The sequence below is a fragment of the Gekko japonicus genome, unplaced genomic scaffold (genome assembly GCF_001447785.1).
Source record: "Gekko japonicus isolate JY-2015 unplaced genomic scaffold, Gekko_japonicus_V1.1 scaffold1157, whole genome shotgun sequence".
Classification (NCBI taxonomy): Eukaryota; Metazoa; Chordata; class Lepidosauria; order Squamata; family Gekkonidae; genus Gekko; species Gekko japonicus.
In genome coordinates, this window is record NW_015167085.1 from 32,492 (window position 1) to 49,335 (window position 16,844).

Below are 16,844 nucleotides of genomic sequence, written 5' to 3' on the forward strand. Positions count from 1 at the left end.
TATCTTAAACTTCATCTAGAAATAAGGCCAAAAAACAGCATACTTAAGAGCTTAGTGGAGCTGCTCAGATGAAATAGAAAGCTTGTTTTAAATAAATGCCATTTAAATTCATACTTTTAAAACTCATATTTCATTTCCGTTATCTGATTAAAAAAAACAATTTCTTGGTTCTGACCCAAAGTATACTTAGAATTGCCATGTGAAAAATCTGTACTGCCAAAATTGGAACTACACTTCAATTACTCTGCAAACAGTGGTAGAAGTCCAAGACTTTTCTCTCTAGCCCATCTCAAATTTCACATGTGTATACCCAGGTGATCAGTTGAAAGTGCATTCTAGTCTCTGCAGGCAGAAATGCTGCAAACCTCAACATGAACATTATCAATCCATAAACTTGGTTTGACTACATGTTATGTTTTACATAGGAATTTTAGTCAAAATGTCAGCTGAGAGTTCCCTGCTGGGAACTCAGCTCTCAAGTGACAGGACACTGATTCAGACTGGGATTACTGTGGTGTACATGGAGAAGAGGCTTCTGTCTTTCTCTCGCATCCTTATCCTAACCCAAAATGGCCCCAGGAGGTACTATTTGCCCCAGGGAGCTGCTCGTGTTCAGATTAACTACATGTGCGGCCACCAACAGACAAATAGTTTCCTTCTGGGGCTGTTTCAAATTGGGGAAATAACGCAGGGGGGAAGGAGGAAGAAGCCCCTTTTCCCTGTAGACCACACTTCTGATCTGGATCAGGGTCCTGTGTGCTTGAGAATTCATCGATTTCCCAGCAGTGAACATGCAGCTGAAGTCTTGTGAAAAGACCATGCGGAGGACAAGTAAGGTTGTCAGACTCCAGAAGTTCTCCCAAGATTACAACTGATCTCCAGACCCCAAAGATAGAATTCCCCTGGAAGAAATGGCAACTTTAGAGGCATCACATACCAGCTGAGTTCCCTATCCTCTTCAAACTGTGCTAACCCCAGGCTCTACCCCCAAATCTCCAGGAATTTCCCAAGCTGGACTTGGCAACGCTAAAGACAAGTGTAAAATGTAACAAGCTGTGAGGCCCTCAACTAGCTTGACTCCCTCGAACAAACGCAAGGCAAGCTTCTGACTGGATTGCCTTATTGTTGCTGACATTTGTGCCAAGCAATTTTGAGCCTGCGCAGTAGCTGCTTATTCTACAGGGCCGAGTTGTTGCCTCTTTGGTTCTTGCATTTCTAGTGAGCTGTCATTAAGAAGAAAATACTTCTGCCAATATTAGTGAACAAAGGGGAGACAGATTCATGATCAGGCACTTGTTGTTGTTCAGTCGCACAGTCGAGTCCGACTCTTCGCGACCCCATGGACCAGATCACGCCAGCCCTTCCTGTCTTCCGCCATCCTCTGAAGTTTGCTCAGGCACTAGAGGCATGCAGAACCACCTCTCAGTTCTAACAACACATTATCCTTTTAACTATGTGCCATTTAACATGGGGGGCAGCAACAGGAGAGAAGCTGCTGCCATGAGAAAGCAGTGGAATTGGTGACAGCGCTCCTCTCTCTGTTCACTGATGGCAGCAGAAGTTTACCTAATTTTTCCCCACTTTGAGCAGATTTGAGCAGATTGTATCATGTCACCAGGCATATTGCCTATCGGTGAAAAATAATAAATAACAGCATGTTAATATATTATATAATTTAAATATTAACTGATATATAATGCCAGAAATTTCCATTTCATGCCAAAAACAAATGGTAATGTTTGCAAGGAATTTATGAAGGCCCCTGCCACACGGCAGGGGAAAAGGCGCTTGAAGGCACGGCTTTTAAAAGCCGCGCCAACGTTGACACGGCGCGGCGGGATCTCACGGATCCCCCGGCCGCGCCGCCATTTCTCCCCGGCGCGATCAAACGCCGGGGAGAAAACACGGCCCTAACCGGGGGCCGGCTGAACTGCACATGTCTGAGCATGCACAGTTCGTCTCCGGCCCGGGGTTGTGCCGGCGCGTCCTTGCGCCGGCGATTAAACGGCCGGGAAGAGGCGCCGCATCCACTTGAACCACCGAGATAGGTGGTTCAGTTTGAGGCGCGGTTTCCAAGATTAGAGACAGTTCGGGGACGGAATCACGGCGCTTCCCAGATGTTGTGGTGTGATCGCGCCGGTTTGAACCGCCCCTGAACTGTCAACCAGCATTATGCTTTTCAGGATGTGAAAGCAGTGTAACTGAGTGAAAAAGACACATCCAAATTTCCTCAGACACATCCAGACAATTCACTGGACAGTCAGTTACCCGATGGCAACTGGCAAGCAGGATCTGAGCTGAACCAGATAACGCCTGAGCATCTCGAGACAGTTCTGCACATCCTGATTCAAAGGCAAGTGAGTGATAACCACTTGACATATAATGAGGCTGGCTTCTGTGCATGTGAGCTCAGTATGTTTACCAGTGCACACACATGGTGCGATTCTGCATCTGGCATTTGCTCCACATTTTCTCAACACTAAGGAAAATATGCAGCTCAAAGCCACATTCAAATACCCCAGGGCAATGCCGTATTGACTGCCAAGTCACCCCCAAATGGCCATAAAACTATGCAGACGGTACCTTAAAACCGGATAATCAAAGAAAGTGAAAGTGGCATGCAGTGTAGAGGGTACCATAAAATCCGATGATCAAATGCAGAAAGGAATTTCTGTTCCAAGGTGTGTTTGGTAAAACGGAGGGAAAAGCCAATGCAGAATCGCCCATGGCTTCAATGTCCAGAGGCCTATAAATGAACTGAGGGTAACAGCTGGACCCCCTTTTCATGTCAGTGGTGGGAACATGCATAGTGTGGGGGAAGCTTTGGTGAGCGGGGCTGATTCTGATTTTCTGCTTAAATACAATAAAAATGCTGATCAGTCCTGCTTCTGTTTCATATCTTGGGGTTCCTGCTTCCTTAATCAAGACAAGGAAGCGGTGCTCAGCAAATTGCATTGCAATAGTCTAGCTGATATTATGATACATTGCTTATTGTTTTCAGTGCTTACTGTTTTTAGTGTTTACTGGCAAATTATGTGATTAATGTGTACCTTTCTCTTTGTGAACAGGGGTGCTCATGTGAAACTCTTGAATAATGGTTAACAGCTATTTTCTTTCATATCAGCTTATCATTGGTACAAGCTCATTAACTTCATTAAATAAAATCGTTGTGCATCTGTTTTTGTGTAGGCAAGTACATATTAAGATGTTTTAAAACCCTAGCGAGGGCACAGTAAAGTTCCATTTCAGTCAGGGGCAATGCTCCCTCTAAGCTGTGGAGTCTTGTGAGCAAAAATTCTACTTTGTGAGCTATTGGCATGAAAGTTGTGAGCAAGTGATTTGGCTGCTGCATAAATTAGTTTGCTCTGGAGCCATCCTTCCTGAGCTAAGACCAATATGTGTGAGCCAGAGGCTAAAAAACTGTGAGCTAGCTCACACTAACTCAGCTTAGAGGGAACACTGGTCAGGGGGCATTGGTATCCTACAAAAACCACAATGAAATGAGTGGACCTGTTGTCTAGCAGCAGAGCTTAGTGGACTGTGCCTCATTGGTATAGGCATATGCCTTCCAAGTTCTACCGTCCAAGATGAACTACAGCAGATAGCCTCTGTAATGTCTCTTTCCTTGGAAAAGTAGGAAGTACCAAACAATACATATTTGAAAAACCCAATACACAAATATGACAAATCTCAGAGTGACTTTCATTTAGCCAATGCAGCTGCATGTTTTACTTTCTATTCATTCTTTCTATTCATTGGATAAGCTTAATGATGTCAGTGCATACAGTAGAAGCTACAAGGACTTTCTGACCTTAAAATCCTTTTAAAGTCCTTTTAGATTCTCTTATTTAAAATGTATGTACACAGTCTTGAGTCTCCTCAAAACTGCTACAATCAGTCAATGGATAAAATTAATGGGCGGCTGTGTTACTCTTTTGTATAAGCTAATGAACAAAAGCTGGCAATGGAATTCTTTGTGTATGTGTGTGTCTGAGGAACAGATTAATGGGAAATTTACAAATTCTACACAGTTCAGTTTGTACCTCCATTCCTTCCATATTGTTAACTGTTCGATGCAACCAAATCCTTCAGTTGTTTGTGCACACATCTTTTTGTTTTGTGATTGTGCCGTGATTGATTCGTAAAAGTATAAAAATCATTCCAGCTGTATCTTTTACTGATAACACTGTAAAACTTGGTAACCCATGCCAATTTTTATTTAAACTTGTTTCATATTCTACACACAATAGCAACACTAAGTCATTTCACCTGTATATATCAAAGAACAGGTAACAGCAACAAAGCTTTTTAAATACAAAAAAAAAAGAAAAAAGAAAATATGTAGCCCAAGAACCTGACATTCCTTGTGCCCTGTGAATAAGTAAATTGCATGGAATTGATGTGCAAACATTGGGGCATGTATTTGGGGGTGTACTATTGGGATATTTGGTTAATACAGCAGAGTTTTGCCTTGTCATAGAAGCATGATACTGAGTGCAGTAAATAAAACTCCCAGGAAGTATATTGCAAAAAACTTACATTTATTCAAGTAGATCCAGAACAAAGTTTGAGTCCAGTGACACCTTTCAGACCAACAAAGTTTTATTCAAAGTGTAAGCTTTTGTGTGCAAAACACACTTCTTCAGACAAAACTGGAATAGAATCTCAAAAGCTAGTTACAGGGGGAAAAGAGGCTGGGGGTAAGCCATTAGGAGAGGCCACTCAAACCCTAGATGCATATGCAGAGCTGAAATTGGAATGGGTGGCCAGTAGGATCAATAGATGGCAGCAAATTAGCATGTCAATGCAAATGTTAACAAAGAGATGTGAGAATGAAACTGGAGTCCAGCAGCACCCCCAAGAAAAACCAAGCTCAACCCCGTGTACATGTGAGACTCAGCATGTGCTCTGAGTGGCCTCTCCTACTGGCTTTCCCCCCGCCTCTTTTTTCCTGTAACTAGCTTTTGAGATTTTATTCCAGTTTTGTCTGAAGAACTGTGTTTTCCACATGAAAGCTTACACTTCGAATAAAACTTTGTTGGTCTCAAAGGTGCCACCGGACTCAAACTGTCTTCTGCTGCTTCTGACCAACACGGCTACCCACACGGATCTATCAAGTAGATCCAGTTCACATTCAGGTTGCAGTCAAAAGAAGAGGGAAAAAGCCTAATCTAATGAGTCCTTTCCCTATCACAAATGGCCGGTTGGTCAGACATCATGTATGTGTGAGTGTGAGGGCATTGTATGTACAGGAGAGAGCAGCAGAGACATGAGTCTCCATGGAAGGCCATATGAAGTGAGATGGGAGGATAAAGTGAGAGAGTGGAGGGGTCCGATGGCAGCTCCCAGGTTAAGACAAAGAGAGGCATCCTATTCAAGGAGATAACACCTACACACACTTAGAGTGATGTAGCGCCCCCCCCCCTGTGCCCAGGCATGCTGAGTTGCTCACTCCAACATGTAGGCAAAACTCCCTGTCCCTGTAGTACAGTACTTTCCAATGCAGAAATTGCCATTTTATTACCATAGTCCCCACCCATTTTGTATGTATAGGTGTGCTACATTCAAAATGGTGTTGTAATAATGGATGGGAGCAGGAAGACAGCAAGTAGTAATGAAGGAGGAGGAGGAGGAGATTGGATTCATACCCCCCCTTCACTCAGCATCTCAGAGCAGCTTACAAACTCCTTTCCCTTCCCCTCCCCACAACAGACACTCTGTGAGGTAGGTGGGGCTGAGAGAGCTCTTTCGAGAACTGCTCTTTCAAGGACAGCTCTTATCAGAACTATGGCTTACCCAAGGTCATCCAGCAGCTTCAAGTGGAGGAGTGGGGAATTAAACCCAATTCTCCCAGATTAGAGTCCATGCACTTAACTACTACACCAAACTGGCTCTCACACCAAACTAGATAGCAAGCCCACTTAATCATCCCTTCAGCTCCAAAACTGATGCTCGGTTCCAATCTTCACAATCAGCCCAAGCAAACAGAATATTTCATTATGTTCCACACATTTGTGTGTGTGTGTGTAGTGTAACAAAAATTGCTCTCAGGATGGAGTAAATCAAGGCTGACTTTGTCTTTTAAATTATTCAAATATATTTTCAGTTGTCTGGTAGATGCAAAATGTAATCAGCTACTCTGTTACATCAACCCAATGCTCAATGACTCTGAGCCCATTCAGCATGTAGTACTATCAGTAGGTTTGCTCCTCCTGTTTAAATGTCCTGATTCCAAAGTGGTACTTTTACCACTTCTGTTTCAAAACAAGACACCCAAAACAGCTGCAATGGGTATATCTGCTGGAGTGAGAAACTCAGTATGCCTCAACATTGGGGGGAGCGGGGAGCCCTACGTCACTCTAACTATATATAGTTACCTCCTTGAATGGGGTTGCCCGGTCTTAACCTGGGAGCTTCCCTCTGACCACTCCTCCCTCTCTTTTTGTCCTTTCATCTCACTGCACATGGCCTTCCATGGAGAGACATGTCTCTGCAGGTCTCTCCTGTAGATACAATCAATGCTTCCTCTTAGCTGTGGAGTCTTGTGAGGAAACATTCTACTTTGTGAGCTACTGCATTAAAGATGTGAGTGAGCGATTTGGCTGCAGCATAAATTCGTTTGCTCTGGAGCCATCCTTCCTGAGCCAAGACAAAAATGTGTGAGCCGGAGGGTAAAAAACTGTGAGCTAGCTCACACTAACTCAGCTTAGAGGGAACACTGGATACTGTGCCCTCATACTCCCACACACATGATACCAGGCAAGCTGGCTGTCTGTGATAGGGAAAGTGCTCTTTAGATTAGGCTTCTTTCTCTTGTTTTGACTGCAATCTGAATGTGAACTGGATCTACTTGAATAAATGTAAGTTGGAAGCAGCACGTGCTTCTGTTTTTACCTTTAGATGATTAACTTGAAATAGAGACCCCAAGTGGTTTCAGCGTCAGCCCCTGTGAACTGTTTAGGTGAAGATCTTGGAGTTTTTTCTTTAAGAGTGCCACAGCTGCAAATAATAATTAACTACTTGGCCTTGAGTGGCCAGCAGACAGTTTAATATCAGATTTTTTCCTTTAGACCTAAGCTAATTTACTAAGTTGTGCTGGGCCAAGGAGCATGAAACTTTGTGAACGCTGATATGTTTTGATATTCACTGCTGGGGTGTGGTGATTAGTTGTTCCTTTCTTGTAATCATCTTCAATAAACTCTGCGGAGCTTTCTGAAAGCTGAAGTGTGAAGTGTCGTCCTTAATGGGTGTCTCGCTCCCTTTGCCCAGAGTTGAACTGGATATGAAGAGGTGAGCCTTCAAAGCACAAAGTACTTTTTAATTTTGATAAAGCAAAAACGAGTTGCTTTTTGCCAACCTGAGGCCTTGAACCCTGACAGACCTTGGCAGAAGAACTGAGAGTGAAGCTTCGGGTTCACACATGGTGGCAGCGAAGTAGGAAACTCTGGGTGGGGCTGTTATAGAATGCTGTCTCCAGCTTGAAAGCTTGACAGGAGAAGCACTCAGTATTACACTTCTATGACTGGGCAAAACTCTGCTATATTAACCGAATATCCCAATAATATTCATCCTAGCTTCATACAATATTCTGCCTATTTCCATGTTAACACTTTGCACATTTAGAAAGATCTGCACAGACGTTTCAGTTCTTTCATCCACCCATACACAGCAGCATCCCATGCTAATTTCCATGCACATAAAGCGGAATAGCGAATTTGATCTTACATAGATTATATTGCAGGACACTTTAAGATATTCCACACACACAGCACAATATCCTTACTTTTGGATGATCTCCAAATCAGGACAATTGTTTGATACTGATTATAGAATTGCAGGATCTGCTTAAATTAGCACTGTTGTGTCTATGATTTTTTTTTAAATCCCTTTTCTTTGCAAAATTATATAAAACATTCTCAGAAATAACAGTGTAAAGATTTAATTTTGTATATTCAGTTAAAAAGAAGTCTTGCTTAGTTATCTGGCATAATATTTCCAAAACCAAAAAATCGTGGTCTTTGAAAATTATGCCAAGAAAAGGATATTAGGGACCAAGGTTTTTTCCCCATATTGAACATATGCCTTTTCACCAGCTGTTAATGGAAACAGAATTTCAATAAAGTAAATATAATTTATCAACACGAACCTTAAAATACTTTCTCAGCTGTGGGAGCTCTTGTGCTTTTTTACAAGTCCATTCACATGAAAAACCACAATGAGAGATAAAGACATTTATTTTTGCTGCTCACACATGTGTACAATTGGTAGATGGTGGTGTATCAATATTACTCTTACTCTCTTTAACTTCATTCAGAGGTACTTTGTTACTTATCTGGCATTTGAACACTTGCTTATAGGCCTTCCGAAAATTCTCAGAGAGAAATGCATATATGATAGGATTCACAGAAGAATTACTATAAGCCAGGCAATGAGCTGCCACTCTGAAGACAAATGAAGCCTGAGTCAGAGGGAAAACTCCAAATTCAGCCCAGAGGTGTACGATATGATGCGGTAGCCAGGATATTCCAAAAACAACCACTACCACCAGGACCGTCTGTGCTGTCTAAGACAAAAAAAAAGTAAAGAAACAATACATCATACAACGTAGGCTTAGAATTCATTACTAATATCCATGGGAAAGAATGGAAAGGAAGTCAGTTATCATACATGTTTCTTTGGTACACTGAAGTAGTACACATTAATATACCCTTTTTGCCCCTCTACCTGTCTTCTCACATAAGGCAAGCCTAGGCTTGCCAAGTCCCCCCGGGGGGGCGGGGAAACCCCCACCCAAGAGGCCCATTACCCGCTGGTGGCGGATCGGGCCCCGGGAGGAACCCCACCCCCAAAGCACGCGACGTGCCCAGCATCAGCACGTCACCCGGAAATGATGCAGTCGCATTGGGAGTGTTGGGGGCGGGGCCACAGTCATCCGAGGGAAAACTCTATGGTTTTCCCTTGGATGATTGTGGCCCTGCCCCCGGCATCCCTGATGTGGTTTCGTCACTTCCGGGTGATGTAACTGTGGCGCGAGCGCGCTTCGCACACAGACTCTCGGAGCAGCGCTGGAATCCCCCGCTCAACATACAGTAAGGACTTGGCAACCCTAGGCATGCCAGAAGGAGAAAAACAGCAAACTGCAAATAATCCAGAGGAATTAAGGGGGAAATACAGAAAAAAGAGATGTATTTAGCCCTTCCATAATTTCATGTGAATGACCCACCTGTTTTAGTATAATATCACACTGACACACAATTAACCTGAAAGTCTGTGAAAATCATAAAATTATCTTCAATGAGAAAGGGGAAGGGATCCTACTTTTGATTTATCATCCTTTGGTGAGGCAGGCCTCAGCCCCTATGCTCTGTTTCACATCCAGGGCAATAGGGTGACCACTATATGAAACAGGATGCTGGAACTAGATGGACCACTGGTCTAATCAAGCAAACCCTTCTTATGTTCTGATGTTCTTAGATAGGGTTGCCAGTTCTGAATTGGGAAATACCTGGAGATTTGGGGGGTGGAGAAAAGGTTGGGGCTTTGGGTGGGACTTCAATGGGGTATAGTGCCATAGAGTTCACCTTCCAATGCAGTCATTTTCATCAGGGAAACTGTTGCCTGGAGACCAGTTGTAATCCCAGGACATCTCCAGCTACCACCTGAAGGTTCACAAGCCTATGCTTAGGACAGAAATCAGCTCTGTCTTTTACTCTTAACAAAAAACAAATTTTATTTCCTGGCATACATAGATCACATAACAAATTCTTTTCTAAGTATGTATGTTTATCATCCCTTGCTTATTCAAAATTGCAAAGCTCATAACTAGTGCTGCCAAGAAGAGAAGAAGAAGAAGAGATTGGATTTATACCCCGCCCTTCACTACCCAAAGGTGTCTCAGAGCGGCTTACAAACTCCTTTCCCTTCCCCTCCCCACAACAGACACCCTGTGAGGTGGGTGGGGCTGAGAGAACTCTGACACAAACTGCTCTTTTTCAAGGACAGCTGTGCCAGAGCTTGCGACTGACCCAAGGTCACATCAGCAGGTGCAAGTGGAGGAGTGGGGAATCAAACCTGGTTCTCCCAGATTAGAGTCCACACACTTAACCACTACACCAAACTGGCTCTCCAAGTATCTGGTATTGGCCCAGACAGTAAGACACACAGAGGGGAAAACAAACTTGACCCAAAAACTGGAACCAAGAACCACAAGGGTAAGAAAGAAGTCTGATAAAGGGCCAATATTAAAAACCTAGTGTAAACTTATAATATACAAAGATTAGAAAGACAGTTAAAAACAAATAAGGCCCCAATGAAAGCCTCATTATAATGTTCAAGTGGCCTGAACACAAGGGCCAATATCAGTGACCTGACGTGTTATTGATATTCAATTTTCTTTTTTCTACAGCTTTCCTTTTTTGGACCAGTATTAACTTACTAGTTATTTTATTGTAATATATGATATTGTAATATGTGTACCTCAAACTGTTTGACCTCTGAAGAAGGCCCCCAATAGAAACATGTCAGGTCACTTGTATAGGCTAGGGTTGTCGGGTCCCCCCGGTGGGGGCAGGGGTTTGCCTGCTCCATGGGCCCCTTACCTGCCAGCCTGGATCACGGAGATGTGCCTGGCATCATGATGTCACCTAGAGGTGATGTCATCACACCGGGCACATTGAGGGGGGGATGCTCTATCATTCGAAGGAAAACTCTCTGTTTTTCCCTCGAATGATGGTGGTCCCACCCCCAATGTGCCCAACACAATGACGTCACAGTGCGCATGCATTGTGCGAGTGCTGAAGAAATCCCAGGGAGTGCCAGGACTCCCCTGTCACAGCTACAGGTAGGACCTGGCAACCCTAGTATTGGCCCTTGTGTTCAGGCCACTCGGATATTTCAACGAAGCTTTCATGGGGCCCTTATTTGTTTTTAACTGCCTTTCTAATAAATATGTGTATCTTTGTATATTATTACACTAGGTTTTTAATATTGGCCCAGGCAGTCCCGTATTTTCACTGACTGGGAAAATGTGAAAAAATACAGGACATTTAAATGTCAGGCCTGCTCTGGCCACCCTCAGCATCACAAGTAAGCTGTGAGCCAAGGGGAGGAGGCCAGCTGACAAAGAAGGCACCAGGGCAGAAGGGCAGGGTTGGAAGAGGCTGGATGAAGCAGCTGCTGTGGCATGTAGGCTTTGGTGCTCCCAAGGAAGCAAAGGGGAACATGGCGGTCCTCTTGTTTTCACAACAGTGAAACAGTACTGGGTATAGGGGTTTCTTACACTAGCACTCATCCATGTGGGGAACAATGGAATATCATTTGTGCTCCCCACCCCCACCCCACTGTAGATAAAGGAAGAGGGGAGAGGTATAACCCTGCTTACATTCTCACTGCACTGGAGGCAGAGGAAGACTGTGTGGCGTCGGTAGGCCGATCACTTGCATGCATTTTAGTTGACAAACTCTGCATTCATTTGCATTTAAAATAATACTTGATTTATTTACCTCATTTATGTCCTGCCTTTCTCCCTCAAATGGGGCTCTGGAGAGAGAAGCATGTTTACTTGGTTTGCAAATCATGCACACCTGAGTCTTTGACACTGTATTCTTGAAAGAGAAGGGTGAAAGGGGGGAGCAAAATCTCTACAAAGATTAAAACGGGCATTCTGTCCCCTGTGTGTGTGAGAGAGAGGGGGTATGCCTTTTCTGAACTGGAGGCTCCCACTTACCTTTTTAAAAATACTCATATTTCAAAGGTTTTTCAAATATAAGAACATAAGAGAAGCCAATGTTAGATCAGGCCAATGACCCATCCAGTCCAACACTCTGTCACACAGTGGCCAGAAATACCAGGTGCCATCAGGAGGTCCAGCAGTGGGACCAGGACACCAGAAGCCCTCCCATTGTTGCCCCCCCCAAGCACCAAGAATACAGTGCATCACTTGCCCCAGACTGAGAGTTCCTATCTATACCTTGTGACCAGGGGTCATTTCATAGAAAAAGAGCTAGGGGGACTCATTAGCATAACGCATTAGCATATGCCACACCCCCTGACATCACCGGAAGTGTGTCCTCCCCACAGCCGGTGGCGACCTCCAGCGGGCACCAGCAGGGAGCTCCAGGCCCCGCCCTCCCGCACCTCACCCAGGGGGATGGCGTCCCCCCTTTGGGTGAAGAAGTACTTCCTTTTATCTGATCTAACCCAACTGCTCAGCACTTTCATGGAGTGCCCATGAGTTCTTGTATTGTGAGACAGGGAGCAAAGTACTTTCTCTACCTGCTCTATCCCATGCATAATCTTATAAACCTCAATCATGTCACCCCTCAGCAGTCATTTCTCCAAGCTAAAGAGCCTCAAGCACTTTAACCTTTCTTCATAGGGAAAGTGTTCCAACCTTTTTATCATTTTAGTTGCCCTATATCAGCTGCCCCACTAATCGTATGGGTCTTCACAACATAAGAACGGCCCTTCAGGAGCAGACCAGTGGTTCATTTAGTCCAGAATTATGTTTCTGATAGATAGGCACCCTCCACAAAGCCCATAAGCAAGGTTTGCAGGCCCAAACCTCACTCTGTTGTCACCATTCAGAACCTGTCATTGAGGTATACTGCTTTTGAACATTTATTTATTTAAACATTTCTGTCCTGCCGTATTTCCTTGGACTCAAGCTGGTGAACAATGCAGCAAATGGTTCATGAAGATGCAAGTGATAACAATTGAAATTAACAAATTAATACCCAGAGGAACACAAAGATTCCACTGAGCCATCCTAGCTAATAGCCATTGCTGGACCTTCCCCTACATTTATCTAATTGTGTTTTAAATCCAACTTCATCTATTGGCCATCATACCAATCCACTCTAGCAAGTTATGCATATTGTGGCAGCTGATCTGTCCAAAGCATTTTTTAAAGGGATGTAAGTAACATTGTAGGTTTACTAGAAAGCAAACTTCTCTCATGCAAAGAGTGTGATGATGCTCATAAGGGATCCTGTCAAAACCAACAAGAAATCATGGTTTCAAATTTGTGATGAATGGGAATCCTGTCTGATAACTGGGGTTAAAGCAGGATGGGAAATTTGCTCTGAGTGAGTAAAGATGCACATGGTTCCGTTATGCTCACCACCTTGTGGAGAACAGATGTGTGCCTTCACAGCTCTGTTTATATGGGGGTGGGTGGGGCTGAAGTCAGGACTCTTAACTCACACTCTCTGTATGCATGTCTGGCAAATGTGATACTGGGTGGTGGGTTCAGCTTCCTGAGAATCTCTAGAATCATTCTTTTAAAAAATAAAGCAAGTTTCTTGCCCTCATGAATGCAGATTGTTTTTTATTCTACTTTCCACCCCCCAAACTGGCTCTCAAAACAGCTCCTGTGCATTGAAATCATAATACAAATGATGACTGAAGAGTCATACAAAATGTGTCTTTGCGGGGAGGAGATTCTCCGAGTTGTTCGTTTAGAATGATTTATTAGCATTGGCAATGCTTTATATATCTACGGTGAAAGGGATGCTTGTGATCTGTAATAGATTAATAAAGAAAAATAAGATGTAACATAGAATGTCATTGTTAAACTTCCCATATTGGGGGGGGGGGTTGTCCCAAAATATTTTTACCAAGTGTGTTGAAACCATCTGGCAACCCTACTTATGTGGTTGCCAGTCTCTCGATGGTAGCTGGAGGCCTCCTAGTATTACAACTGCTCTCCCGGTTACAGAGATCAGTTCCCTGGAGAAAAGTGATGCCTTGGAAGGTGGAATCTGTGGCATTATACCCTGCTGAGGTCTCTCCCCCCCAAAACCCCACCGTCCTCAGGCCTCACCACCAAATCCCCCAGGAATTTCCCAACCCAGTGCTGGCAACCCTACTTATGGCTCCCTGCTTATGCACAAGAGACTTCCAAATGTAACAGATGGCAAGCTCTGTGCCTCTTCCTCTTAAATCTATCCTACCTGTGACAGATACTCCCTTTGGCAAAAATAATTGTACATACTAGTGTGACAATCCCCGATAACATCTTATCCTATTATATTTCTGAAAGTCCTACAACAGTATTCATGTAATTTGCAGTCAAGGAAAAACTGCAGAGCTGTTCTTGTTTATTTAATGGAATGCTCCCTAGCAAATAAAAGTACATGAAATATAAATCTAGGGGACATGAAGTACACTTCCAATGTCTTATCCATAGTTATATATCACACCTGCTTTTTGAAATATGATACTACAGTACTTACTCATGAGTAAAAATACTAGTTGGTAAGAATACCAGCCTGCCACTTGTAATGAAATCTTGGGATATTATGCATGCTTGCTCATTGGCAAACACCCTAGACTGATAATTCAAGCTGAAGGCCAAAAACCCATCCACAAAATATCTGACATTAAGTATACTGGCCTGGCATTACAAATAGCAGCTGCAGTCCCTGTCTAGTAACATCTACACAGGACTAAGGGTGCAAGTCTTCTGCTTCCTCCTTCTTATGTTCTTGTACATTAATTATCTCTAAGTTATTCCTTGTGTGTGTGCTGTAAATGTCAAATAAGCAGTGCAAAAACTGATTAGATAAATGAGGGAAAATCAGAATTTCTTCTTCTTGAAAAAACTGCCAACATTTATTGAGAGAACAAATGAGACAACAACTGGGTTAAGAACATGAGAGACACCCTGCTGGATCAGGCCAGTGGTCCATTTAATCCAGCATGCTGTTTCACACTGTGGCCAACCAATTCCCCTGGTTTATTCATTGAAGACATATGGTGAGTTTTGGTTTGTTTATTTTACATTTGTTAGTAAATGGCAGCACCATCAGATTTTATCTCTGTGTTTACTAACACACCTTGGTACATGCCACTGAGTACTAATAAAATAACAAAATGTAAATAGAATGTCAGTAGCAAGAGTCTTGGTTAGCACACCTGTATAAAATATGTCAGTTCTTCCTGACCATAACTGTGCTGCATCACCAAAGAAATAAACAGTGTCACTCACAGCCTCCAAGAAGGTCTAATGTTTGCTTTAGATCTTTTGAACTCACCACTTACCACAGTCATTATTTATGCATAAGGAAGGAAGGAAGGAAGGAAGGAAGGAAGGAAGGAAGGAAGGAAGGAAGGAAGGAAGGAAGGAACCAGATAAACCTAACGGGCAGGGCTATTTTGGGGCAGGAACGCACAGGAACGGAGTTCTGGCTGGCTCCTGAGTTGGCCACGCCCAGCAGGAACTCATTAGCATAATAGGCCACACCTAACAGTAGACACTCATTAGGATTGCCTACATTAGGGGTGTGTGGCCTAACATGCAAAGAAGTTCCTGCTACAAAAAAGGCCCAGGGTTTTGACAACAAAATAAACAGAATAAGAAGCAAAAGGTGGGTGTGGTTGGATGACCACACTTCTGGTAACATGTGGGGTGTGGCCTAATATGCTAATGGTTTCTGCTTTTGGGTGTGGCCTATTATGCTAATGAGTTCCTGCTGGGCTTTTTCTACAAAAAAGCCCTGCTAACAGGTACTAACTGCAGAGCAGCCTCCATGCATTTTAAAGGAGTACACACAAGAACTTCATGTAAGGCATACTCAAATGAGTGTAAACTAATGAGCACTTATTAGGTTGGTCCTATTGTCACTCAGACATACTTACACTTTAAAGTCTGGCTATGGATTTTTCATACCCTTCGATTCCCAATGATGTATGGTTATAGAATCAAATAATTAAAATGCAAATTAGAACCAGGGGTGGGGGGATTAGAATACTGGTGAATTTGTCTGCAACATAATGAATTCAGGAATGTGCAAATGTATGCAAGCTTGAATAACAACAGAAATTCTATGGCAAATTCCTACGCATGAAATAATTACTGACTTAGAAAGGTATTTACCTTTTTCTTGGATGCTTCTGACTTCTTTGACATGTTTCTCAGCTTTTTATGCAGATGATTGAGGACCTGAAAAGATTAATTTTCACTTTTCATTTTGAATCTTGTAAAAATATTTTCACAGCTTGTTGAGTTGCCTGAAGAAGATATGTTTAGCACATTTAGTACAGGCTCAGCTAAACATACCACTTTTCCTTACATGTGTGGGGGGAATGTTATGAAGCAAAGACACTGAAGCAAATACAATGAAACTAAGACATCTCCAGCAACATATATCTTAAAATAATTACTTTTAAGTTAAAAAAAATGAAAATTTAAGTGAGGACTTGCAACCCCTTCCTTAGATACAGATCTCCTTTATTCATTCATTAATTCATTCAATTTACACGCCACCCTCCCTGCCAGAGCAGGCTCTGGGTGGTTAACAGTGTAGTCTATAGGGAAATTATCTAGCCCTCTGTTTGGGTTTTTTGAGTGACATGGCATGTTTCAAATTTGTAAACCCTTCAATGATACATCTCTTTCACTCACCATGTTGATTTCATTGGACATAGTTTTCTGTAGCAGAAGACTGGGAATTTCTGTATAGCAGCCTGAATTAGCTTGGGCCTCTCTGTTTGGTTCTCTTTCACATAACAGCATGGTTAGCTGTTATTATATGACTCTCTCAGGCCTGACAATGCCCTCTGTTCTGACAATACACTCTGCCCTAAAGAATGGCTTATATTCCCAAGAGTCCATGGTAACAGCCTCCCAAAGCCTAAACATCTAGATATCAGAGTAGGTGGCTCCATTGGTCCTCCTTGACACTGGGAGAGTGTCTGGAACTTTCTAACCTTACAAATTCCAAACAGAGTTCAGTGGGGCATTGAGAGGCATGGACTGATTCTTATCATTGTCTTGATCGGCATCTGCCATCACTTGCACAAGGTATATAATGCTTGCTCGTATTTCCTTCTGGGGTGTCCAT

General features: G+C 43.1%; 1 protein-coding gene across 1 annotated transcript in view; it reads right to left on the reverse strand.

The window, feature by feature from the left end:
- Positions 1-8,245: 8,245 nt before the first annotated feature.
- The window catches only part of GALR1 (galanin receptor 1), a 35,010-nt gene continuing 26,411 nt past the window's right edge, over positions 8,246-16,844 (reverse strand). Inside the window, exons 2-3 of the mRNA XM_015412835.1 lie at positions 15,878-15,943; positions 8,246-8,563 (exon numbers count right to left, since the gene is read on the reverse strand). Coding sequence (XP_015268321.1) covers positions 8,246-8,563; positions 15,878-15,943 — 384 coding nt within the window. The remainder of the gene's footprint in view (positions 8,564-15,877; positions 15,944-16,844) is intronic.